General features: G+C 43.5%; 2 protein-coding genes across 5 annotated transcripts in view; one reads left to right on the forward strand and one right to left on the reverse strand.

Annotated features, from left to right (window-relative positions):
- Window positions 1-176: 176 nt before the first annotated feature.
- On the reverse strand, window positions 177-21,684 carry LOC122118778 (GSK3B interacting protein). The gene is made up of 3 exons (XM_042692722.1): window positions 21,588-21,684; window positions 3,986-4,244; window positions 177-2,060 (listed from the first exon to the last, which is right to left on the reverse strand). The coding sequence occupies exons 2-3, from the start codon at window positions 4,241-4,243 to the stop codon at window positions 1,899-1,901; spliced, it is 420 nt and encodes a 139-aa protein (XP_042548656.1). The 5' UTR covers window position 4,244; window positions 21,588-21,684; the 3' UTR covers window positions 177-1,898.
- Window positions 21,685-22,187: 503 nt separating this feature from the next.
- The window catches only part of Atg2b (autophagy related 2B), a 72,549-nt gene continuing 68,644 nt past the window's right edge, over window positions 22,188-26,092 (forward strand). For all 4 annotated transcript variants that reach the window (XM_042692515.1, XM_042692518.1, XM_042692516.1 and 1 more), the window contains exon 1: window positions 22,188-22,388. In XM_042692515.1, the coding sequence (XP_042548449.1) occupies window positions 22,227-22,388 (162 nt within the window). In that variant the 5' untranslated portion in view covers window positions 22,188-22,226. The remainder of the gene's footprint in view (window positions 22,389-26,092) is intronic.

The raw sequence follows: 26,092 nt of genomic DNA on the forward strand, positions 1-26,092 counted from the left end.
ACAGCACCACTTCTGGTTTTTTCTGCTTACGTGGTACTCAGGAATTCAATCAAACTCTGGGCTTCATGCATGCTAGGCAAGCACTTTACCACTAAGCCACATTCCGACCAAATACTGATTTCTTATTCCTCTTCCATAGTAATAAAATTTTAGTAATTCAAAAACAGAGACAGAAGTTCTTGGAATCAATCATTTATCACAAAATGAACAATTTCAATTTTAAATGTACAATTACTTTCCTTCATACTTAACTCAAAAGTGAGTAAACAGGATTTTATTCAAACTTTACAAATATCATTTACACTTAGCCTGAGTTTAAGCATGAGAGAGTTCAACCTGAAGTTAGACTTCATTTCTGAACAGTTAAGCATCTGACAACAGTGCAGAGGATGACCATGCATGACCATACACAACCCAACGGTCCAGAGAAATCTGTGAACATTGACACAAATGAACTTCAATCCTTTATTTTGCTCTGGTCCACATCATCTCCCCCCTGCCCCCTTCCAGTCCCAGGGATTGAATCCAGGGCCTCAGCATGCTAGGGAAGTGCTCTACCCTGAGCTACATCCCAAGCTTTCGTAAGATCTTTGGAGCCTAAAATTGTCTACTGTAAAATAACTTAAAAAAATCTGCAAATGACATATTTATGAAGGTGCACCCAGATGCAAAATTTTAGCTGAACATTTCTACAGTGGCTGCTTTAGGTGACTGAAGAACTACTTCTCAGTCCTCACTGTTCAGCATGTATTTGAAAATATGCAGCAGCATGGTACTGTTTTTAGTAAGTTTATAAAGATCAGTACTTGTAACAAAATATAAAATACAGAGTATCTCTTTTTCAAATATGAAGTCTCTGAATGCTTCATTCATCCTTTGGTTTCAAACCCATACAATGCACTCATATGACACTGTACACTGAGCACTGAGACAGAACACTGTCCCGCTAACTGGGAGGGAGGGGTCTCGTGGGAGTACCAAAGCACTACATCATAGAAAGGAAACGTTGAAGCAAAAATACTTTCTGAATATATATAGATACTGTACATTATGTAAACAAACATTCAGAATAAGAATCAACACAGGCCAAAATATTGTCTTCTAGGAAACCAGAAGCTTCTTTCTTTGAAATAATATACACTGAGGATGCTTTTTGTTGAGAATGGAGCCTGTTCCTGTATTTGCTCATGTGCTTAGATATCTTGGAAACAAGTAATTATTACATTCATTTGCTAACGGTTTTTCCTCTGCTTAGTTGGCTGGCGGTTGCAAACAAGGAATGCAGAACTATTTCAGTTCATTTTTCACTTACTATTAGTTAAGCACTAGTAAGTAATTATTAGATAAGGAATCCACCTTTATCAGTCTGTATTAGCAATATAAGCAGAATAAGTGAACTAGTGAATTTCAAAATTTGTGCAGGGGATCGTTTTGTTTCCAATAAGGCTAGTAGCAAAACAATCACTACAAAGTCAGTCCAAGCTAGTAGTAAACCCCTGATTTAGCAGGCTGAATCCAAGTTTGAAGTTAGGTAATTCTAATTCCTATATTACTGTGCAAATCTAGAATTTCCTATGTAAAAGAGAGTGCTGGCAGCTTGAAAGCCCTGTGGTAAGAGAATGAGATACTGATTAGGGTTTGAAATGCAGACAAACTGTGTAAAGGAATCTGAATGTTAATAATGGTGTCTTAGCCATGGCCTCACAATTCCCTTAATGAGTCAGAAACTGAGACAACTCATTTGTTAATCATGTTCTGAGTTAAAAGCCTAAATCTGAAGCAAATGATAAACACACAAAACCAAAGATGTGTTTTCTACTGTGATCATAGGCAAGAAGTTCAAGTTTTCTGTTAACATTCGGAACCAGCAGCCACTCCCTTTAAAGGAAGAAGCTGGGTCATGACTGTCCATCCCTTTTCAAAGCTTCCAGTCTCTGAAGCAATGCATTGCCAAATGCTTCCCGGTAGGCAGGGCTGAGTGTATCCAACAAGGAGTAGACTGTTTCATGGTAGGGTGTCTGCAAATCATCATCCACCTGGTCAAAGGCATAACCAACCACCTACAAGAGAAAAGACGGAACAGATATAATGACTTGTGTCTATCTTCCCAGAAGGCACAATCCAAGTGCTTGCCCGCGCCATTGTCTAATGATGCTCCTCTTCAATCAACAGAATAGCCACGTTTAAATACATTTTTAAGACTTTAAGTAATTTATAACATATGACATAGGAACACAAGCAAAATGTTCCCTTAGAGGAATCTATAAAATTTAAAGGTTTTATTTATTTATCGTACACACTTTCTTTTCTTGGAATCATTGATTAAAAAAAAAACCTAATTTATAAATTTACTGTTTATTTTTGGATTGGTTACTAGGGCTGGATCACAGGGTCCAGGCATTGTCCTGAAGGCTGGCACTTATCATGTGAGCCACAGCTCTACTTCCGGCTTTTTTTTTTTGTGGTTAACTGAAGCTAATCTCACACAGACTCTCCTACCCGGGCTGACTTTGAACCATGATCCTCATATCTCAGCCTCCTGAGTAGCTAGGATTACAGATATGAGCCACCCATATCCGGCTTACTCTGGTTATTTTGAGCTAGGGTCTCACATTTTGCCTGGCCTGCAATCCTGAGTACGTTTTCTGTGGGGCTGGGAGGACACATGTTCATCACTATACATAGCCTTTTCTCTTTTGATGGAGTTTTGCAATTTTTTTTTTTTTTTGCCATGGATTTGTGTGGAACTATTATCCTTCTCATTTCAGCTTCTGGAATAGCTGTGATGATAGGTACACACCCAGTAACTGGCTGAGATGGGGGTCTCTTGACCTTTTTGCCTCCTGAATAACTAGTGTTAAAGGGAATTCCTATTCCTACAGCACTCTGTAGTACTGTACACTTCTATCTTCCTTTCTCTTGTTCTTGATAGACTAATCTTCCTGGTAGACCGGGATAATGTCTTACTACTGACACAGGACAGGAGCTTGATGATGCCAAGTCAACTAAAGTGAAAAATATTTGAGCACCTACTACATGACAGCTTTTTACAGCTGGTCCAGATTTTTAAAAAAATATCCTTTATTTATTCAATCACCCCTCAATCTTATACCTCTCTCTTTTCTCTTTCTGTGTCTGTCTCTGCCTCTAGGTTTTAGATGAAGACACAGGGCCCTAGGATAAGATGACTCACCCAATATCACTCCCATTTAAGATTTCTGATTATCAAAACTACTTCTCTTTCACTTCAGGCAACTTGGAGAATTAGCCAAATTATGATGGTTTCCTGGTCATTCATTAATGAATTTCATTTGATTTTGGTGTCAGATCCACTTTTTCTACTTTTCTTTTTTTTTTTTTTTTCTATTTAAAATCCACTACAGTTTTCCAGAACTGTATTTTAGAAGGAGTGGTCCAGAATTGGTGAGTTCAGGTCTTGTACTAATTTTGCCTCCTGAACAGCTAGGACCACGGCTGTTCACCTTTATGCCTGATTTCATTTTTTTTCTGCCAGTCCTGGGGCTTGAACTCTAGGCCTGGGCACTGTCCCTGAGCTTCTTTTTGTACAAGGCTAGCGCTCTACCACCTGAGCCACAGCACCACTTCCAGCTTTTCTAAGTAGTTTACCGGAGGCAAGGGTTTCATGGATTTTCCTGCCCGGGCTGGCTTTGAACCATGATCCTCAGATCTCAGCCTCCAGAGTAGCTACGATTATAGGCAGCCTGATTTTTTTTTTTTTTTTACAGTCCTAGGGCTTGAAGTCAGGGCCTGGATACTGTTCCTGAGCTTCTTTTGCTCAAGGCTAGCACTCTACCACTTGAGACACAGCACCACTTCTGGCTTTTTCTATTTATGTGGTACTGAGGAATCAAACCCAGGGCTTCATGCATGCTTGACAAGACATATTCCCAGCCTCCCCCATCCCTTTCTAATAGATTGGTTTGGATTTACTATTTTTTCTTTTTTTTCTAAAAAGAAGAGTTACCCTCAGCCCTGCTTCAGTGAGCTCTAGGCAGTATCTGTTCCTTTCCTTTGTCTCCACATTGATATAGGCCACGTCATCTGCGCAGCGCAGGCTTTTTGAGACAAACATGTTGTTAACAGCAAAGAGGACGTCATTCACTACTGCTTCTGCCTCTAGCCGCATGTCCTTCACATCAGTTCCTTCAAAACCATTACGGTCCGAGCTGTCTTCGAACCCCGACACACTGCTTAGCTCCATGGGGTTGTAGTCGGTTTCCATCCTATAGAAAGGCAGATGCAAATTTTTGTTAACAGAAAGACACCTAAGATACTGTTTCAATAAAACAGCCATGGCCTGAAATTGCTATCTGGTATAAACACTAGCTAATAATTTTCAGGGACTGCCAGGTGCTTGTGGCTTATGCTGCAATCCTAGCTACTCAGGAGGATGAGATCTGTGGTTCTCAGTTCAAAGGCAGCCTGGGCAGGTAAGTCCCTGTGAGACGTTCAAAGTGGTAAAGGGCTAGCCTTGAACAAAAGAGCTCAAGGACAACACTCAGACCCTAAGTTCAAATCCATGACTGCCACTGTTAGTAGTTTTCACAAGTGAACAGACTGTCATTTTTGCAACGCACGCACGCACGCACGCACGCGCGCGCGCACACACACACACACACACACACACACACACACCTTCACTACCACTTACCCCCTGAGAGTATGCATTGCTGTGGGTGGAACTTTTTACTGCAACTACCAGATTTATTTCACAATCAGTAACTTCCCTTATTTAACTGTATGTAAATTCTAGACCCCTTGTAGCTGACTGTTTTGTGTTACTTAGCATTCCTCTTCAGCAATGATTAAAGTTTGATCTGATCTGTTAAAGTCTCTGTCCCCTTTTTTCCCTTCTATCTGCTCGATCCTTCCTAATAAAGTGGACTGCTTAAACCTTCCTGTTTGGGCTGGGAAGGTGGCTCAGTGGTAGTATGCTTGCCTTGCATGCAAGAGGCCCTGGGTTCGATTCCTCAGCACCACATAAGCAAAAAAAGCCAGAAGTGGCGCTGTGGCTCAAGTGGTAGAGCGCTAGCCTTGAGCTGAAGAGCTGAGGGACAGCGCCCAGGCCGAGTTCAGGCCCCACAACCAGACCTCCCCCAACCCCCCCAAAAAAAAGAAACAGCAGAGCTTGGTAGTATATGGGTCTTTTCTTTGATTTTTGTATAACCAAATACAAAGAAATAATCAATGAAACATTTTCAATGTCAGTGTGACAAGAAGTATAAATAAAAAAACTGCCTGGGCCTTAAAAAAAATAGGAGAGGGTTTGGGTATGTTTTGAGATTACTTATGTACTGTCAATCTTATCTCAAAATTCTTCAATGGTCACCTTATGTGAATAGGAGTAGCCTGCCAGTTTGCCAGATTTCTGGCTGATGGTGCACCCTTCTATACAAATAAATTTTGTGTTACGGAGACAATTCTTTATTTTTGTGTCTATTGTGGCTCCAGTGGTTCTTGGACAACGTATATGTAACACACAGTAAAATCACAGATGCATGTTCCAAAAATCATCTTTTTCCTACTTACCCCGAGATGTTAATTCTCATACTGATTAGAATTTTATTAGTGTTAACCATTCAAACAATGCCTCCTAAACACTAGTGCATACATAGTACCTCCCTTTTCTCTTTGCAGTGCTGGGGGCTGAGCCTGAGGTCTCTCTGAAGTACAGATACTGGATCTAAGTAATGCCATCTTGTTCTTGTTGCTATTTGGGCATCTCGTGATAGGATGATGAACTCTAGAGGAGACACAGGATTTTCTTTGATCTGCAGCTGTGTTGTGGGTTATTAAGCACTATAGAGGCAATATTCTTTGAATTGAAGGCATGTCATGAGTTGTTTAGCTCCAGGAAAGTTTTGCTACAGAGAATACTTGTCCTTGGTTGTCCTCAATTGTTTCCCCTTGCTTGCTTCAGTTGGACAAGCTTTGCTAGTCCCCAGAACAGGTGACATCAGCTGTGATGTGGGTGTGGCCTTTAAGCTTTGTAGTAAAAGCATTCAGGGCTGCAAGTTCTTCCCCAGCTTCCTAACAAAGACTCCCAATTCAACCTCTCAAAATGTGGCTTCTCTATCTCACTGATGGAGTTCTATACGGAGCCATGTTCTTAGCTATACTTCCTTTAAATGTTCAATTATTCCTCTAGCAGAGATATTCAGAACTGGAACTGCTGTCAAAGGACATGCTTGTGTTAAGTTTCAACAGATACTGTAACTCACCCTTCACAAAAAGGCTGGAGTGCTTTTGTCTTGCTGTTTTGTTAGTAAGACAGGTCTGGCCTTGTATGTAGCCCAAGCTGGCTACGACGTCAAGATCCTACCTTGACCACCAGAGTGTCAAGATTTTACTGATTTCTTTTTTTTTTTTGTCGGTCGTGGGGCTTGAACTCTGGGCCTGGGCGCTGTCCCTCAGCTCTTCAGCTCAAGGCGAGCGCTCTACCACTTGAGGCTCTACCACTTGAGCTACAGCGCCACTTCCGGTTTTCTGGTGGTTTATTGGAGATAGGAGTCTCACGGTCTCTCCTGCCCGGGCTGGCTTTGAACCGCGATCCTCAGATCTCAGCCTTCTGAGTAGCTAGGATTACAGGCGTGAGCCACCAGCGCCTGGCGATTTTACTGATTTCTATATTCTACTAGAACGGAAGGGACTGTATTCTTTTTTTACATACTTTTTTTTTTTTTTTTTGGTCTGGTTGTGGGGCCTGAACTCTGGGCCTGGGCATTGTCCCTCAGCTCTTCAACTCAAGGCTAGCACTCTACCACTTGAGCCACAGCACCACTTCTGGCTTTTTTTTTTTTTTTTCTGCTTATGTGGTGCTGAGGAGTCGAACCCAGGGCCTCATGCATGCAAGGCAAGCACTCTACCACTGAGCCACCTTCCCAGCCCCTTTTACATACTTTTTCAATCCTTTAAAATTTTTACCAATTGAAGCTGAGCAACAGTGGCTCTTGTCTGTAATCCTAGCTACTCAGGAGGCTGAGATTTGAGGATCCCAGTTCAAAGCCAGCCCAGGCAGGAAAGTCTGTGAGACTCTTATTTCCTTATTTATTTATTTATTTATTTTCTTGGTTGTGGGGCCTAAACTCTGGGCCTAGGTGCTGTCCCCCAGCTCTTCAGCTGTAGACCAGCGCTCTACCAGTTGAGCCTCAGCCCCACTTCTGGCTTTTTCTGCTTATGCGGTGCTGAGGAATCGAACCCAGCACTGAGCCACCTTCCCAGCCCCATCTTATTTCCATTTAACCACCAGAAATCTGGAAGTGGCAGTGGAGCTTACATAGTAGAACTCTCGCCCTGAGCTGAAGAGCTCAGGGACAGTGCCCAGGCACAAAGTTCAAGCCCCATGACTGACAATTTTTTTTTTTTTAAACCAATTGAAGAAACAAAGAATAAAAACTGAGAGTACCTGCCTAGCAAGTAAAGCCTCAAAACAAAAACAAAGGAAAACAATGAAAGCTCATTGGCTTAATATATATTTCCTTGAGTAAATATCTTTGCAGATGTTTGAAGGACATCTTTAGTTCCAAGATCATTTGGCTACTAGAAAGTATAAGTGGAAAGAATTTCAGGCTTTCTGAAGTGTGAGTTCAAGTCCTCCCCGCTCCCTAAAGTTCTTTTATGCTTTTTCCTTAAGGTCTTCCCAACCCCTGGATTACACTTTAAAAATCCCCTGAGCTGTCTTCTAAATCCTCCTTTATGCAACTCTGTGCTCTACCTGGGATCTACTTTGTGTAGCTTTGTTTTCCAAGTGGACATCCAGTAAAACCGTATTTACTGGATGGACTACCCTTCCTCACAGCACTTGCATGAACTGGCCCAAAGACTCCATTTAGAAAGGCAGTGTCTCCTGGGACAACCCGACCCACTACAGCCCACTGCCTTGCAGGCCTACTAGTATTTCTGGAAATAGGTTCAAAAGTACTTTCCTGGCATTGAGTATCACTAATAATGAAATGGAGAAATGAGAAAACTTAGTAAGTATGCAATTACTTTGGATGCAAAATGGACTCTAGATACTGGACCTGGCAGGCTTTTAAAGTAAGTTAAGATATTCATTCCTCAGATCTGTATTAAGTATCTGCTGTTAGTCCTCATCCATTTGCAGAATTAGTGAACACTCATTTCCTATCTATTTGAGTTCTGAGCTTAGTCTAGACCCTCCCATCACCATGCTAGAGATTAGGATGACTTTTGTTACAAATATAAACTTCCTTTTTAAAGACAGCCTCCCTAACTTTTTCTGACAAGCCTAATACCCTGTGAGACACTGGCTTGTACCTTCTGTACTTTCCACAATGCATCTGTCTCATTTTCTCACTGGGCTCTTTTTGAGTTATGCTCTGGGGCTTGCGAGAACTGCCTGGAGAACTTCCCAGATATGCTGACTTCACTGCAGGGAGACAGACAGACATCTGAACAGGTTTTGTTTAATCAGAGCTCCTGAGTGGCTCTGCTGTGAAACTAGTACTCTAACTACTACAAAAAACTGTAAAGAGGCAGAGGTCCTTCAGCTATACCTCACTTGCATATGGTGAAAGTAAAAAAAATTGGTCAAGACAATGTATAAATTATATAAAGCCAATTCACAAAAAGATAGTAAAAGTGTAAGTACTGCATTTCTCCAATTCTCTTTCAACTAATGAGGTTTTGAGGGCCTTCACCTCTCAGTGTCAGCTCAGAACAAAACTCTTGCTCACTGCTAGCTGCCCAAGGCAGTTATAACACCAACAGTTATTGCTGGAGGAATTCGTCAGGTAACTAACACCTAAAGGGAATGTACTATAAAAAGAAAAAATATTGGCTGTCTAAAAACTTCTACCTTTAATATAGTGCTTAATATACTGATCTGAGCACGTTTTATTTATTTATTTATTTTTATTTTTTTCAGTCATGGGGCTTGAACTCTGGGCTTGGGCACTATCCCTGAGCTCTTCAGCTTAAGGCTAGTGCTCTACCACTTGAGCCAGCACCACTTCCGCTTTTCAGGTGGTTAATTGGAGATTGTTAGGGCCCAGGCTAGCTTTAAACTGCAATCCTTAGATCTCAGCCTCCTGAGTAGCTAAGATTACAGGCATGAGCCACCAGCTCCGGGCCATGTTTTACTTTTTTATTTTTTACTTTATTGCTGGTCGTGGAGCCTGAACTCTGGGCCTGGGCGCTGTCCCTCAGCTCTTCAGCTCAAGGCTAGCGCCCTACCACTTGAGCCAGAGCACCACTTCAGGCTTTTTCTGCTCATGTGGTGCTGAGGAATCGAACCCAGGGCCTCATGCATGCAAGGCAAGCAGTCTACCACTGAGCACTTTCCCAGCCCCTGGCCATGTTTTATGTTTACAAATTTAATTTTAAAGATTTCTAAGTGTGGGGCTGGGAAGATGGCTCAGTGGTAGAGTGCTTGCCTTGCATGCCTGAGGCCCTGGGGTCGATTCCTCAGCACCACATAAGCAAAAAGAAAAAAGCCAGAGGTGGTGCTGTGGCTCAAGTGGTAGGGCGCTAGCCTGGAGCTGAAGAGCTGAGGGACAGCACCCCGGCCCAGAGTTCAGGCCCCACGAACGGACCCCCCCCCCCCAAAAAAAAAGATTTCCAAATGTGATTGTCCACTCTAAGTCTCCAAAGTGTGTTGCACATTTAACCTGTTTAAAAAACCAAGGATTCACTGGGTACTGGTGGCTCACACCTAAAATCCTAGATCTCAAGAGGCTGAGATCAGAGGTTTGCAGTTCAAAGCCAGCCCAGGCATGAGACTCTTATCTTCAACTAACCACCAGAAAACCAGAAATGGTGATGTGGCTCAAGTGGTAGAGCACCTCCTTGAGCTGAAGAGCTCAGGGACAGTGCCCAGGCCCAGAGTTCAAGCCCAACGAACAACAACAATAACAAAAACAAAACCAAGGTTCTCAATAACAGATGTCAAAAATTATTAATAAAGTTTTTTTTATCATGAGTCTAATTCATTGCAATTAGGACTTTCATGTTGGGGGATGTAGAAGAAACCGGTTCGACAAGGGAAGATATCCTTACAAGTTGGCAAGTAGGTCACTGATAATTACACCACTGATTATTACACCACTGTGTAATTATCAGCACCAAGCTGGGGGCAGGGAAGGGAAAAGGAGAGGAGAGAGGAGAGAGAAGGGAAGGGAGGGGAAAGGAGAAGAGAGGGGAGGAAAGAGGACAGATATTTTCACAAAGACTAAATTCCTTGAAGACTGTCTCTGAAATGCCTCTGAATGATCTATAAGATTCCTAATTTTCATGATATGTATAAATTTATACTATTACTTGGGATTTAAAGTACTATTTTGAAGTATTACTGAAACATTTTTGCTGGCTATAACAGACTTTTTGGGGGATAAAACTGGGGTTTGAACTCATGGCCTTGTGGCTGTTAAGCAGGTACTCTACCATGTTAACCATGTAAGTAAGACTCTTTAGTCCAGTAAAACTATTTTTTTTTTTTTTTTTTTTTGCGTCCGGTCGTGTGGCCTGAACTCTAGGCCTGGGCGCTGTCCCTCAGCTCTTCAGCTCAAGGCTAGCGCTCTACCACTTGAACCACAGCGCCACTTCCGGCTTTTTTCTTATGTGGTGCTGAGGAATCGAACCCAGGGCCTCATGCATGCAAGGCAAGCGCTCTACCACTGAGCCACCTTCCCACGCCCAGTAAAACTATTTATTGGCCTCTTTTTTCCTGCTAAAACCAAACAGATTTTTGGGAATTATAATGACCTCTTCTGCTAATGGATAAAATACCCAAGCAGTTTGGCTGAGATTGACTCTAGTCCCCAGTTGGATTGCTTTCAGTGAGCCAACATATGAAATGCTTCTGCGTCACCTTAGTCCAGAATAGTTCAGTGACAGCACACAGCATAGAACCCCAGACCTTCCTGGCAGAGATCTTGAGGTGGAGAGGCAGAGCGTTCAAGGATGATGCTAACAATGGGAAGAAAACAGAGCCAAGCGATTCACACAGAAATGTAGCTGGGGCCACCTTGATTCTTAACCTTATCCTTTTCCAGTTACTGCAGCCAACAAATTCCCATTTTTTACTGGCAACAGAAAGCATCCTTAATTGATTCAGGCATTTACTCTAAATTAAAAGCAGTAGTTGATCAAGTTCTTCAACAGACTATGGAGGTAAAAAGATTCAAAATATGGAACCTTAATGATGATGATGATCTTTTGGTGCCAATTAAGCAGAAAGTGCTTAACAAAAGCTTTATAAAATCTGAGACTCAGATTGTGCTTGTATTAATTTTCTATTGCTGCTGTAAAAAGATCACCACAAACTTAGTGGCTTGAAGTAGCGCACAATTTTTTTTTCTCCTATAGTTCTGGAGATGTTCAGTCTAAAATCAAGGTATCAGGCAAGGCTTTTTTTTTCTGGGGCTTCAGAGATTCAATTTCCTTGTTAAAGGCCACCCGAATTCCTTGGCTTATGGTTGCTGACTTTATCTTCAAAAAGCAAACGATGCCAATCTCTGGTTCTGCAGTCTCATCTTTTCCTGACTTTTATATCCCAAGTCTTTCTCAATAAGGTCTGCAATCTCGAATGACTTCTGGATGACTTGAAGGTAGGGTAGTTCACAATCACAACTTCTGTCAGGTGAGGTAGCAGTCATGAATGCTTGTGACTAGCACTCAAGACATCTTATGTCTACCAGTGACTGCACCTGGTTGAAAGCATGTGAAGACAGGTGCCATTGTTTTGCTCTTCCTTTTCATAAACACGCTGGGCAGGCAAATATGTGGTGCAGGGCAGTTTGTGGGGATCTCCTCAAGGGAGGTCAGAGTGCCTCCCAAGCTGTATTCTCAGAAAGGGTCCAAACTATGCATTCTGCAGTTCCAGCCCCACAGTCAGACCACAATGGAGTGGGGGTGGGTGAGAATCCAGTCAAGGCACTATGTCAGGGGAGGGGTAGGGACAAGAAGTTTATGCATGTTTTCAGTCAAGAGCTCGCTCGGATGGTGAAGGGCTTATGGAGTCATATTCTTTCTGCAGGACTATGAAAACAGTGTCATGAAACACCAGGCCCATTTGCTGGGTCTTAGTCTGTTTTCTGTTGCTTCTATCTGCTAAGGTAAAGTTCAAGATGGAGTAGTCTAATGTGTGCGGCTCTGGTGAGGGCCTGGGTGTGTGGCATACAATGGCGGGCACTGTGGTGGAGTGCAGGAGCCCATGAGAAGCAGGGAGAGAGCATGGGGACATGGGAGCCAGAGAGCCAGGAGCAGCACCCTTCCACTAGGCTCCCCCCTCCCCCCACAGTGTAAAGTTCTAGTACCTTCTATGACCCACTGAGGACCAAGCTTCCCATACAGGAACCCTTGGAGCATTCTCAAACCAAATCCAAAACACAAGAAAGACTTTTAAGCACTGAAATGTCCTATCTACTAGTTTCATGTTATTTCTGAGTTACTTTCAATTGCATTTTTTCTCTTTGCTATGGGTTACATTTTGCTGCTTTATATTTGTGGCATTAAAATTTTTTTTGGCATGCCTGGTGATTTTTTTTTTTTGGGGTCCGGTCGTGGGGCCTGAACTCTGGGCCTGGGCACTGTCCCTCAGCTCTTCAGCTCAAGGCTAGCGCTCTACCACTTGAGCCACAGCGCCACTTCCGGCATTTTTCTTTTTGCTTATGTGGTGCTGAGGAATCGAACCCAGAGCCTCGAGCATGCAAGGCAAGCGCTCTACCACTGAGCCAACTTCCCAGCCCTGCCTGGTGATTTTTGATTGAAGGATATTTATTGAGAATTTGATGGTGACTATTTTATATTTCTGTAAATACTGAGCATTATCTTGAGATATAGTTAATTAGAAACAGCTTTATTTTTCTTGGGCTTTGTTTTTAGGCTTTTTAGTTTCTTGTAGTTAGTTTTACCCTACTGTGAAGCAAAAAACATTTCTTGACTCAATGCTACATGAATTATGGTTTTCCATTTGGCAACAGGAACTATCCCTGGTCCTGCTTTAGCTCAGAATATGGTTTGCTGGAGTTCTTTGCTCTAATTCTCTGTATCTCCCCACGGTTCTCCCTCTGTGAGGTAATGCTTTCTACTTTGTAAGTACACTGTCCTAGCTGCCTTGGCTTTCGCCAATCACCAGACACTTAGGTCTTGCTGCAAGACCTAAAGCCTTTCCAGGCAATAAACAGGGGCTCACCTAATTTCTATCTTGCCTCTCAGGGATCACTATCTACTCTGGATGCTCAAAAGTATTTGAAGCCATTGTTTCATGAATTTTTGCCAACCTTTTTTTTGTTTGTTTTTTGGTCACTTGTGGGGCTTGAACTCAGGGCCTGGGTACTAGCCCTGAGCTTTCGCTCAAGGCTAGTGCTCTACTCTTTGAGCCACAGCACCACTTCTGGTTTTCTGGTGGTTAACCGGAGATAAAGAGACCTTTCCTTCCCAGGCTGGCTTCAAACCACAATCCTTAGATTTTAGCCTCCTGAGTAGCTAGGATTATAGACATAAGCCACCAGTGCCTGGCTTGCCCACCTTTTTAAGGTGGGAGAATCTTTCTTGACTAAGGAGTGGAAAACCCTACCTGGCAGCTTGGCCCTAACTTTGTAGTCTTATTGCTATGGTTTGAATCATGATATGTATAAATTTATAATATTACTCAGGATTTAAAGTACTTTTTTGAAGTATTACTGAAACATTTTTGTTGGTTATAACAGACTTTTGGGGTGATAATACTGGGGTTTGAACTCATGGCCTTGTGGCTGCTAGGGCCATAGGAAATGATAAACTGTCCCCCACAGCACATGTGTTGAATGCCTGCTGCCTAGCTGGCAGAATTATTTTAGAAGATTCCAGAAACTTTAAGAGGTGAGACCTAGCTGGAGGAGTTAGGTCACAGGGGTAAATTCTTGGGCATCTCTTCTCCCTGGCCCCTTCCTCTCTTGCTCTCAGCTTCCTGTCTGCAAGGAGGTAAAGACCTTTCTACATCACATTCCCCTACCATGATGTTCTGCCAAAGCACATGGGGCCAAGCAACCATGGATAAGCTGCCCGAAACCATGAGCAAATAAAAATAAAGCCTTCCTCAGTTGTTTATGTCAGGTATTTGGTCACAGAGACACAGATCTAAGATGGAAACCACTTCACCAGCATCTTTTTCATTGGCTTCTGTTTTGCCTGTGATACTCAGACCAACTTTACAACTTGCTAGCTCCTTCATTCTCACAGCTTACATGAGACCTCTCCCAGACCTTTTTTTGTGCTGCAGTAAGAACTCAAGACTGAGACTGGGAATGTGGCTTAGTGGTAGAGTGCTTGCCCAGCATGCATGAAGCCCTGGGTTCAATTCCTCAGAACCATATAAACAGAAAAACAAAACAAAACCCCAAAAAACAACCTTGAAGTGGTGCTGTGGCTCAAGTGGTACAGTGCTAGACTTGAACACAAGAAGCTCAGGACAGTGCCCAGGTCTTGAGTTCAAGCCCCAGGATGGCAAAACAAACAAAAAAACCTGAACTCAAGACCTAGGCTCATGCCAGGCAAGTTGTTCTACCACTGAGCTCCATCCCTAGTCCTACCTACATCCATGTGTTTTAGCTAAAAAAAAAAAAAAAAAAAAAAAGTATATATATATGTATATATATATATATACACACATACACACACACATACACACAGTACTTTGATTCAGAATTCAGCTTGGATTTGAGGATTCTATATAGAATCTCAAGACAGAAATTAGCTCAATCATCATATCCTAAATGGCATTCTGTGTGGTCCTGCTTAAGTTATATGTTATTGCTACTAATTGTTGTGTCTGCACTATGTCAGGCCCATGAAGATGAGATCTTGTGATATCTTGTCATCAACACAGTGCCTGGACAAAGGTCTTCACTGAATGTGTTTCGAATAGACCAAGGAAAATTCTAACACTCTGCTCCTCAATTTGTAATACAAATTGTGACAAGGGGTACACAAAGTCACAAGAAAACACACATGACCCTTATAATGTTGGTGTTATGGAATATGATATACAAAAATGTTTAGAAATCTTAAGCCATGTTTTCTTTAGGGCATACCCTTAAATATGAAGGTTTCCTTTTGATCTTTGACAGAAATATTAGGAGTGAAAATGTTTGACAAATACTGTTCTAATCCAAAGAATTAACTTAAAAAGATGGACATTAAAGGTATTATCTGCCAGTATAAAGTTAACAGGCAGAGGTGAAAAGTGGAAGGTGAGTACTGAGCTAGGCATTCTCTAAATTTTTGTTTTTGTTTGGCCAGTCCTGGGGCTTGAACTCAGGGCCTGGGTACTGTCCCTGAGCTTCTTTTGCTCAAGGCTAGCACTCTACCATGTGAGCCACAGTGCCATTTCCAGCTTTTATGTGGTACTGTGGAATTGAACCCGGGGTTTTGCTCATGCTAGGCAAGCACTCTACTACTGAGCCACATTCCCAGCCCTCTCTAAGTTTTTATAACTCTTTCTACTTGTTATTTTCTCTATTAAAAGTTAAGGTATTGGTACCTTAAAATTGTTATGTTTGGATGTGATGTGTTCCCTGGAAAGCTTGGGCACTGAGGGCCTGGTCCCCAGCTGGATGGAGCCACTGTGACGCAGTTAGATCACTGAGAGCTCTGACCTAATCAGGGTGAAGCCACTGAGGGAGTCACAATCTGATGTGTTTTGGGGAGATGAATGAGGCTTTCTGAGGAAGGGTCTACTTGGAGGAGTAGGTCACTGGGGTGTGTCCTAGGGGACGACATCTTATCCCAGGCCCTCCCTGCCTGTCTCTTTTTGCTTCCTGGCTGCCGCTCTGCTTCCTCATGTCCTCTCCATCAGGGTGTTCTGACCTCTCCATCAGGCCAAAGCAGTGGAACCAGCCATTCAAAGACTGAAACCTCTGGAACTGCCAGCCAACATTTGTTTTTACCCAGCTTTTATGTCTTTATGTCAGATGTTTGATCATGAGAATGAAAAACTGACAAATATACATTCTAATTTTTTATGGTAAGATGGAAGTGTATTGTTTGCAATAAAAAATTAATGGAAATCTGTGGTGTATTGGAAAGTACATGGTGTAGAAAGTAGAGCATGTAACTTGCATAAGAAAAACATGTTTCTTATAGAAGTTAGGCTATTAGGATGAAGTAACTGAGAACATCCAATTCAAATAAAATTAAAGATTTGAATTTGCAAATAAATATTACATTACAAATAAATATTTAGGGCTGAAGGTGTGGCTCGGTGGTAAGAGTGCTTGCTTAGTAAGTGCTAGGAACTGAGTTCAAATCCTACTACCACAAAACAAAAATCGTTCTAAGCCTAGGTATGGTGGTGCTTGCTTGTAATTTAACTACTCATGAGACACAGCAGGAAAAATCATGAATTCAAAGCCCGCTAGGTAAAGTTAGTAAGATCCTATTTCAAAAACAAAATAGGAAAGTCCAACAACTATTTGAAAATAAAGATGAGTAAAGTTAATTATAATTAGAAGCTATGATTATAGCTCAGAAGTTAGGCAAAGTTAGAGTGTGATTTAACCTTAATTTTCTACAACTCAGCATTTGCATGTTTTTCAATAGCTGAGAATATATTCATCTGAAAATAGAAATATTCAATCAGAAGCACTTGCAAAAATAGCAATTTTTCCATTATGCCGATTTACACATTTACTTTGCCTCCCCTTTCAGCAAGGACACATGTTACCAAAAAAACCACAAACTGATATAACAGAATTTTAGGGTTTTCTTGTTGAGAAAGCTTAGGGTAAAGAGACACACTGAGCTAATGTGAGAAGTTTTAAGATCTATAAATAAGTGGCAACACTATAATCCTATAAACTTTTTCTTCAAAACCAGATACTGTAAATAGATCCTAAGAAAAAGACCAACACTGACTGCTTAAAAAATATGCAGGAATTATTGTTTCTTATTACAATGCAACCCTCTAGGAAATAAGGACTCTTAGCACTATATTTAAACTGCATTCTAACCAACATAAAGCAAATCAATAAAGAGATAAAAATCAGAAAACCTCACTGCTTCCCTCTCAACTTCACATGCTTCTCTACCACAGGCTAATATTCTGTTGCCAGAGCCTTCAAAAATTGGAATTCCATACAATTGCCATCAGTTATTCTGGTACATTGCATCACCTCGTATAATGTTTCCAAAAACGACTCCTTAAAACATCGCACATAAATTATTCAGGATCCAGCTTTTTCTCCATCTGTTGGCATAACTTTTTGGCTGTGTTAGCGTTTTTTTCCCCCAGTCATGGGGGCCGTGAACTCAGGGCTTGGGCACTGTCCCTGAGCTTTTGCTTGACTTGAGCCACAGCGCCACTTCTGTTTTTTTTTCTGTGTATGTGGTACTGAGGAATTGAACTCAGGGCTTCGTGCATGCTAGGCAAAGCATTGTACCACTAAACCATATTCTCAGCCGTGTGTGTGTGTGTGTGTGTGTGTGTGTGTGTGTGTGTGTGTGTGTGTATGTGTGTGTGTGTGTGTGTTGGAGGATACATGAAATAGGTTATCAAGATAGTAATTATTAATCTCTTATTCTCCTCTTAACTAACTCAACTTTATCTTGTTCTATCACAAAATAATGGCATTTGAAGAGGTGGAGAAATGCAGAGGTAAGCTCTATCTTTCAGGACACAATGAGGAGAGTTGTGGTAATATATCTGGTCTGAGCAGAAAGATTTCCAGAGTAGTAGAGATGGCAAATACTCTGACTTTTCAGCTGACATTTTAATAACCAGCTGAGGGCTGGAATGCAGAACATTAGTCATTTTTATTTGTGCCATATACCACCATCTGGAGAATCCTCTCAACATGTACAAGTACCCAGTATGGTGTGGTAAGTAAGCTGTCAAATTGATTAGAGTTAGAATTCTGCAACTCAGGGAAAATGTTTTAGACTCTTTCAGTTAAGACATTTTTTTCTAAAGTGAACCTTAAAGTGATGCTGACAGGACTAAATGAGTGAATATATAGAAAGTGCTTAGAATGGTTTTGAGTACCTGGTACTTTCAAGAAATATCTGTAGTGGCACACCCTTGTAATCCCAGCACTCAGGAGTGGAGACAGAAAGATTGTGAATTTGGAACTGGTAGCTCACACCTGTAATCCTAGCGATTCAGTAGGCTGAGATCTGAGAATTAAGGTTCAAAGCCAGTCTGGGCAGGAAAGTCCATGACTCTTTATTTCCAATTATCCATCAGAAAAACCAGAGTGGTGCTGTGGCTCAAAGTGATAAGAGTGCTATCCTTGGCTAAAACAGCTCAGGAACAGCACCCAGGCCCTGAGTTCAAATGTCACAGCCCATCTCCCCCCGCCCCCCCCCCCCCCCCCCACCAAAAAAGTGTGATTTTGAGGTCAATCTGGGCTATATAGCAAGACCCTGTCTTAAAAAAATTCTGCTGGGGTTGGGTACATAGCTCAATGATGCCTATAGTCTGATGCCTATTACTGTACTAAAATAAAAGACAATACACCAATACACCTTAAGGTATTTAAAGAAGAGGGCAGCCCCCAAACTTAAGGCATTTGACTCCAAGTTATATTCTTTACATTATGTAAAGAATGTAAAGGTTGTGGTTGCTACTGCTGGCTGGTAGGGAGCCTGCTCTCCAATGATTTTTATTGATGAATTCAAGTTAACATGGATTTCTTTGAATGAGTCTATGGTATATATCTTATAACCTGTCATTTCAAATCCTTCTATATAACTCTTAAATAGCTGATAATATTTAGTTTGGTAACAGTTTTCATCTTCCTCAGTTAATGCTAGGTATTAGCACCGTGTTTTAGGAACACTGTCTTAACATTTATGCTGAATTCCTCCTAAGACGTATAAAGTGTAAAAGGTAACACATAACACTTTGCTGGAATGTGCTTGATATTGAAAAATCTTCAATTTTTATTCTCCTTTCTGATATTTGAAATTGCAGGCTCCCTATGAACAGCCTGAGTAAAATTCTATACAGTGAAGGAAAGGTATTGGTACAACAGTTACTGAAAGAAGTTCAAAGTCTCACCCATTTGTTGAAAAGCCAGTTTTAAACCTCCCAAGCTCTAGTTCACTCCCAGATGAGAGTCCAACTTTGACTTTTCACACCACTTTGTTTATACTCCTTTTATGACAAGTGTTATAATTATTACTTAGCAATTGTCTTATTACCCTCAAAATATACGTAGACCCCAGCTTCCTCTAACCATCTTCACATTCTGGTTCGAATCACATTCCACTGCAGTGTGGGTTACTAAAATATCCTTCTAACAGGTCTTGCTGTATTCACCTTTAGTCCTCCGAACCCTATACTAGACTATTTTAATTGTATTTTTTTTTTTTTTTTTTGCCTTTTCTTTTTGTACTGGGGATTGAACCCAGGACACTGCACTTGCTAGGCAAGCGCTTTGCCACTGAGCTACATCCCAGCCAGGCTATTTTTATTTATTTATTTTTGTCGGTCGTGGGGCTTGAACTCTGGCCTGAGCGCTGTCCCTCAGCTTTTCAGCTCAAGGTGAGCGCTCCACCACTTGAGCTACAGCGCCACTTCCGGTTTTCTGGTGGTTTATTGGAGATAGGAGTCTCACGGTCTTTCCTGCCCGGGCTGGCTTTGAACTGCGATCCTCAGATCTCAGCCTCCTGAGTAGCTAGGATTACAGGCGTGAGCCACCAGCACCCGGCCAGGCTATTTTTAACACTGTAGTTGCATATGATTCTAAGAAAACATAAGCTAGCTTATCATTCTCTAGTAAAGCGCAAGCTCCTATAATTCCCTAATGACCTGCTCTCTGACCTCAGCTTCTACTCTTTCCTTCTCTCCCTTCCATTGTTCCTGGAACTCACCAACACACTCCCACGACAGTCTACACTGGCTTTCTAGTCTTGCCTGGAAAACAGTTCTTTGGGCATGCATGTGCTTTACTTTCTCTAAGCCTTCGTTAATGTGTCATCTTATTAAATAAGTCTTTTTAGCACACTATATGTTAAAAAAAGTAACTACTGAGTCTTCTATCTGAATTCCCCTTATATTGCTTTATTTTTCCTTTAGGAATTTTCACAACAATGGCACGTTGCTTGACTACTTAGTTTCTCCCTTCAACAAAATGTAAGCTCCAAGAAGGCAGGGGCTTAGTCTGTTTACTGCTCTGCATCTACAATAGTCCCTGACATATAGTAGGCAATTAGTAAACCTTTACTAGATAAGTGAATGGCTTTCTACTTTAGAACATAAACTCTTTAAAGGTTCTGCTTTTTAAATTTTTAGCCTTACATCTGAGCCAGGGCCACCTACCTATACGATAGACAAGCACACTACCCCTGAGATACATCCCCAAACGAACCCGATACTGAGGTTTACTGAACTCAGGCCTGGGCGCTGTCCCTCAGCTTTTTATTTATTTTTATTATAGCACTGGGGGCTGGGAAGGTGGCGCAGTGGTAGAGCACTTGCCTTGCATGCATGAAGCCCTGGGTTTGATTCCTCAGCACCATATAAGCAGGAAAAAAAAAGCCGGAAGTGGCGCTGTGGCTCAAGTGGTAGAGCGCTAGCCTGGAGCTGAAGAGCTGAGGGACAGCGCCCAGGCCAGAGTTCAGGCCCCACGACCGGACTCCCCCCCCCCCTCCAAAAAAAAAATATATATATATAGCGTTCTACTACTAGAACCAAAGCTCCAACCCTGGCTTTTTCTGGGGTGCTTAAATTGGTCTTGCGGACTTTCCTGTCTATGCGGGCTTCGAACTGCTATCCTCAGATCTCAGTCTCCAGAATAGCTAAGATTACAGGCGTGGGCTACGGGTGGCTTAGCTTACACGGGTTATCTTAATGTTCTATCCTTAATTAAACAGCTTTATGTTTCAAGACTACTTAGGTCCGTGCCCTAACTCACATCATGTAATCTTCCTAGAAACCCTCGGACACAAGGTATTATTAATCCGATCCATTGGACGGAGGAGGCAACAAGCTCCCGGAGGGCAGTGGCAGGTTCAAGGTGGCTCAGGGTCAGGCATCAGGACTCTGAACCCACAACAGCACCCAGGCCTTCCAGGGTTTGCCTAACTTAGGCAGCTCCACCTCTGCCTCCTAAAAGGCAACGACAGAGTCGTGCAATCCCTAGGCGAGCAAAGATAGTTCACTGAGGTTCCCGCGGGCTCGGGATGCATGGAGGACACAGTTTTGCCCGCCAATGCCCCGAAACCCCAAGTTTCCTAGCGGACGGTGTAACTAACACACTCAGGAGCAACGAGAGGCGCGCAGCAAACAGAAACCACGGAGGAACGGCGGCGGAGAGGAAGCTTCGGAAACAATGCCAGCCCGGGCGGGGAGCCGGCAACCTGCCGGCCAAGGGCACCGGCCTCCGGACCCCGGCGCGGGGCGGGATGCCCGGAGGGGCTCCGGTCCTCGCGGTGCGGGGGCGGGGGGGGGTGGCGCCCGCGGCATCAGTTCCCGGCAGGCCGGGGTCGGAGAGACCGGAACGGCCCAGGCCGGACACGCCTCCGGACTCCTCTCACCCCGGACCAATCGGCCCGTCGTTCCTCACCGCACGTCCGCAGCGCGGCGTCGGCATCCCGCCCGTCTACCCACAGTCCCGGCCGCTCACCCGCGCGCCCACCGGGCGTCCAATTCCTCGTCCTCCTCCCGAGGCGACTGGAGCCGGACCCGCGGCGCCGCCTCCTCGCCCGCCCGCGTCCCGCCTCCTCGCCGTCGGAAGTGTTCGGGCCCGGACCCTTTTCCCCGCCTCCCCGGCTCCCCAGTGTGGCGTCACTTCCGCTCGCGCCGGCCTTGAGCGCGGAGTCTGCGCCTCGCGAACGCGCCGGCAGCGTCCAAGGGTCGGGAGCGCGCCTTGTGGATGACAACAAATTTGTCGCGCGGCGGCGTCCCCCTCGGATCCCCGGCCGTCTCCCCACGCGCTCTCCCGCTCCTTCTCTCTGGGCCCTCCGGAGGCCTCCGGGTCTGAGGCGACGGGCACTCCTCAGCGCCGGGTCCCCGCCAGGCCTAGCGCGAGCGGCTGGGCGCGGGCGATGGGGTCTTCCTCAGGGCCGCGGCGCCGAGCCGCGATGCAGAGGCCGTCCCGGGCTTAGACCCCCGCCGCGGCCTGGGGACGCCGGCCCGGCCCGGAGGCGCCGCCGCGGCCTGGAGGCCGGACCCTCGGCCCGGAGTTCGAGCCGCCGCCGCCGCCGCCGCCACCGCGGTCGCCCGCAGCGCTCAGCCCCAGCCCGCCCCGCCGCCAGCCCTCACGATGCCGTGGCCGTTTTCTGAGTCTATCAAGAAGAGGGCCTGTCGGTACCTCCTGCAGAGGTACCTGGGCCACTTCCTGCAGGAGAAGCTGAGCTTGGAGCAGCTCAGCCTGGACCTGTATCAGGGCACCGGCTCCCTGTCCCAGGTCCCCTTGGACAAATGGGTAAGAGCTTGCCCGCAGCCACCGGGGCGGGATTGCTCATTCCTTAGGGCTATCCGAGCGAACGCCATCCAAGATTGCTGACGTTCAGTCCCTCCTGGGGAATGGTTCGGACCCAAGTGTGGCAGGGCTCAGGGACGTGTGTTAGGAGTGTTATTTAGTCTGTGGCTAGCAACCGATGTAATGGGATGGGGGGGGGGGCGATCAGTCCTGCCCCCCTGGGATGCAGGGGGCCGCGGAGGTTGCGTGACAAGCAAACCTCATTTCACTGGATGGCATTTCTTCAAAGACTGAAGATGAAGAGAGAATGTCAGTTGGGTTGCCCCAATCTCCAGTTAGTTGTTTTGGTTTGTCCTAGTGCACGCTATGTTTGCCTGATCTGCCTGGATCCAGCGTGGCGCATCTTCCAGAAGAAAAGTTAGATGAAGGGTGCCTCTGCCGGTTTGCCTGCTTTGCTTGATGATGATAGGTTTCCAGGCCAGTTGGTGTTCCCAGCCTGGGCATGGTTGTGTGGCTCTAGGTAGTAGTGCTGTGTAGTTTTGCCTACACGTGACAGATCGTAAAAGCAGGTGTTGCAAAAGCTCTGACGCTGCGACTTTCACACTTTTTTTTTTTTTGCGGGGGTGGGGATGGGCTGAACGCTGCCTTTCTACTCGTCATCCAGAAGCTATGGCTTGAATGGCTGCCCCTGTGGGTTCAATGCCTAATATTTTTAAAGTCTGTTCTGCCTGCGATTTGACAAGTATCCAGTCCTGCTCCCCTTCACCGTAAAGTTTAAATTATGGTAACACAACCTTATGACTCATTAATTTGTGTTACAGGGGATGAGTAAAGGTATAGTTTTATCAGTAGATAAAATAGAGAGTAACAAAGTAGTTTAAGAGCCTAGGGGCCGGGAGTCGGTGGCTAGCTACTCAGGAGTCTGAGATCTGGGATCACAGTTCAAAGCCAGCCCGGACAGAAAAGTCCTTGAGACTCTTATCTCCAATTAACCACCAGAAAACCGGAAGTGGTGCTGTGGCTCAAGTGGTATAGTGCTTGCCCTGAGCTCAAGAGCTCAGGGACAGTGTCCAGGTCCAGAGTTCAAGCCCCATGACCGACCTCCCCCCCCCCAAAAAAAAAAAAAAGCATTAAGGGTATGTGTGTGTGTTCCCGTGTGCTACTGTGTGTTTGTGTACATGTTCCTAAGTGCCAGTACTGGAGCTTGAACTTAAGAACTTGGTGCTACTGAGTTTTTCTGAATCTCTAAGCTGACACTACCACTTGAGCCACAGTTCTACTTGAGGCTTTTTGGTGGTTAGAGATAAGAGCCTCATAATCTTTTTCTGCCTGGGCTGTCCTTGAATCCTCATCCTTAGAGCTCAGCTTCTTGAGTAGCAAGGATTGCAGGCACAAGCCAACAGTTTGAGCACTAGTTTGAGAACCATTAAGTCTTTCTGGCATAGTCTAGACTGCCACAATTAGCCAAGTGATAGTGGGCATGCTATTCACCTAAATTCAATACACATCCATGAACTAGACTCTCCATTGAAGCTATTGAATTAGGTTATTACCAGAAGATAGAGATTCTGGTGGATATATTTGAATTCAACAATCCATGATTGTATGTTCTTGATACAGTTATGAATAAGACTATCTTGAAGGAGGAAGATTGGACATTTATTAGATGTCTTTTATAGGATTAGTGACTTTTTGTGATGTCATATTAATCCTAACAGGTGAACATTATTTCTATTTTAAAAATGGAGTTAAATTATTTGCCTAAAGTCACATAGCAAATGTTATAGTGAGATTCAAATCTATCTAATTCCTAAGCCCATCATCTTAGTACATCAGATAGTTTAAGGCAAAGAAGGAGGCAATGTTTATTGAGCATCTGCTTTTCGTTTGTGTAGTGTTATTTAATCCAGAAAATCAGAAATGGTTATATGCCAGTTTTATAGTTTGAGTTCAAGATGGTTGGCAAAATTATTGATTGATTGATTGATTGACAGTCCTAAGGCTTGAACTCAGGGCCTGGGCTCTGTGTGACTGTGCTCAAGGCCAGAGCTCTACCACTTGAGCCACAGCGCCACTTCCACTTTCTGTTTATGTGGTATGGAGGAATCAAACCCAGGGCTTCTTGCATGTTAGGCAAGCATTCTATCACTAAGCCATATTCCCAGTGCAAAATAATTCATGATTAGAGTTAATTTAAGTATTGTTTTATTCTCCTTGAAGGTAGGAGTTGTATCAATGAAAATAATGATTTCAAAGCCTCCAGTAAGCACTGTTTACCGTTTCTGATTTACTTATTTTAGTGTGTTGTGTTGATGACTAAGATAAATGTTGATGTGATTCTTAGGTATATATAATAGAAGTTCTGGTTCCAAATTCAATTACTTTTTTTTAAAAACAAAGAATAACCTCTTGTTTCTATTTTCTAGCAAATCCAATTAATTTTAATAACTTTTCAGGATGGAAGAAAAAGATAACCTCCCAAGATTTATAGATCCTAACAGAAGGATTGTATCATAGATTACACTACTGCTTATGTTTCAGTTTTTACCTGTCAACTATGCAAATGAATTTATTGAAATTGACATCTCTGTTTTCCCACATTTCAGTTTTTGTTAATTACTTGGATGGGAATGTGTTTTTATATACTTAATATATAAAAATTAAACTTAAAATTTAGTTTTTGAACTCTCTTGAGAAGTTTTAGGTTGGTTGGGATTGTGTTTAATGTTTTCAGACCTTTGCATTCTGTGTGGATAATGACATGAAAAAATAGACTTTGTTTTTGAGGCTCAGCTGGCCTGGAACAGGTAATCATCTGGCCTCGGCCTCCTGAGTTCTGAGATTACAGGTGTACACCAACATGATTGGCTGTGTTTTCAACAACAAAAAAAATCAGAACAATGGAAACATTTTCAAGTATAGGTTTAAAAAATATTTTCCCTGTAGTACAAGTATCTTTCATAAAGCAGTTATTCTCTTACTCATTATTAAAATGTTACTCTTACTTTGAAAAGATAGATTAGGTATGCTCTTTTTTTTACTAGCCCTGTGTCATCACAGGAATGGCTGGCATATTTAAAACTACTACTGTGTATAAAAAGAAACTACCTGTTCCTGTGTGTCAGTGGCTGTAATCTTTAGTGACCAAGGAGGCTGAGATCTGAGGATAGAGGTTCAAAGCCAGCCCAGGCAGGAAAGTCTGTAATACTTTTTTGGTAAGCACCAAAAAAGTCAGAGATGGGAGTTGTGGCTCAATTGGTAGAGCACTAACCTTGAGCAAAAAAGCTCAGGGATAGCCAGGCACTGGCTCATGCCTGAAATCCTAGCTACTCAGGAGGCTGAGATATGACACTCAAGTGGTAGAGCACTGACCTTGAGCAAAAAAGTTCAGGGATAGCCAGGCATTGATGGCTCATGCCTGTGATCCTGGCTACTCAGGAGGATGAGATCTGAGGATCATGGTTGGAAGCCAAACGGAGCAGCAAAATCCATAAGACTCTAATCTCCACTAGCCCCAGGACTGGCACCAGAAAAAAAAAAAAAAAAAAAAAAAAAAAGCTCAGGGACAGTGTCCAGGCCCTGAGTTCAAGACCTAGGATCAGCTAGGCAAGCACTCTACCACTAAGCCACATGTCCAGCTGGGATTCAGTATATTCATTGAGCACTTAGCACCTGCCACTGTGAGGGGCTGGAGTAGCAATAGGGAA

This window comes from Dipodomys spectabilis, unplaced genomic scaffold (genome assembly GCF_019054845.1).
Source record: "Dipodomys spectabilis isolate Male_0828 unplaced genomic scaffold, ASM1905484v1 ptg000157l, whole genome shotgun sequence".
Classification (NCBI taxonomy): domain Eukaryota; kingdom Metazoa; phylum Chordata; class Mammalia; order Rodentia; family Heteromyidae; genus Dipodomys; species Dipodomys spectabilis.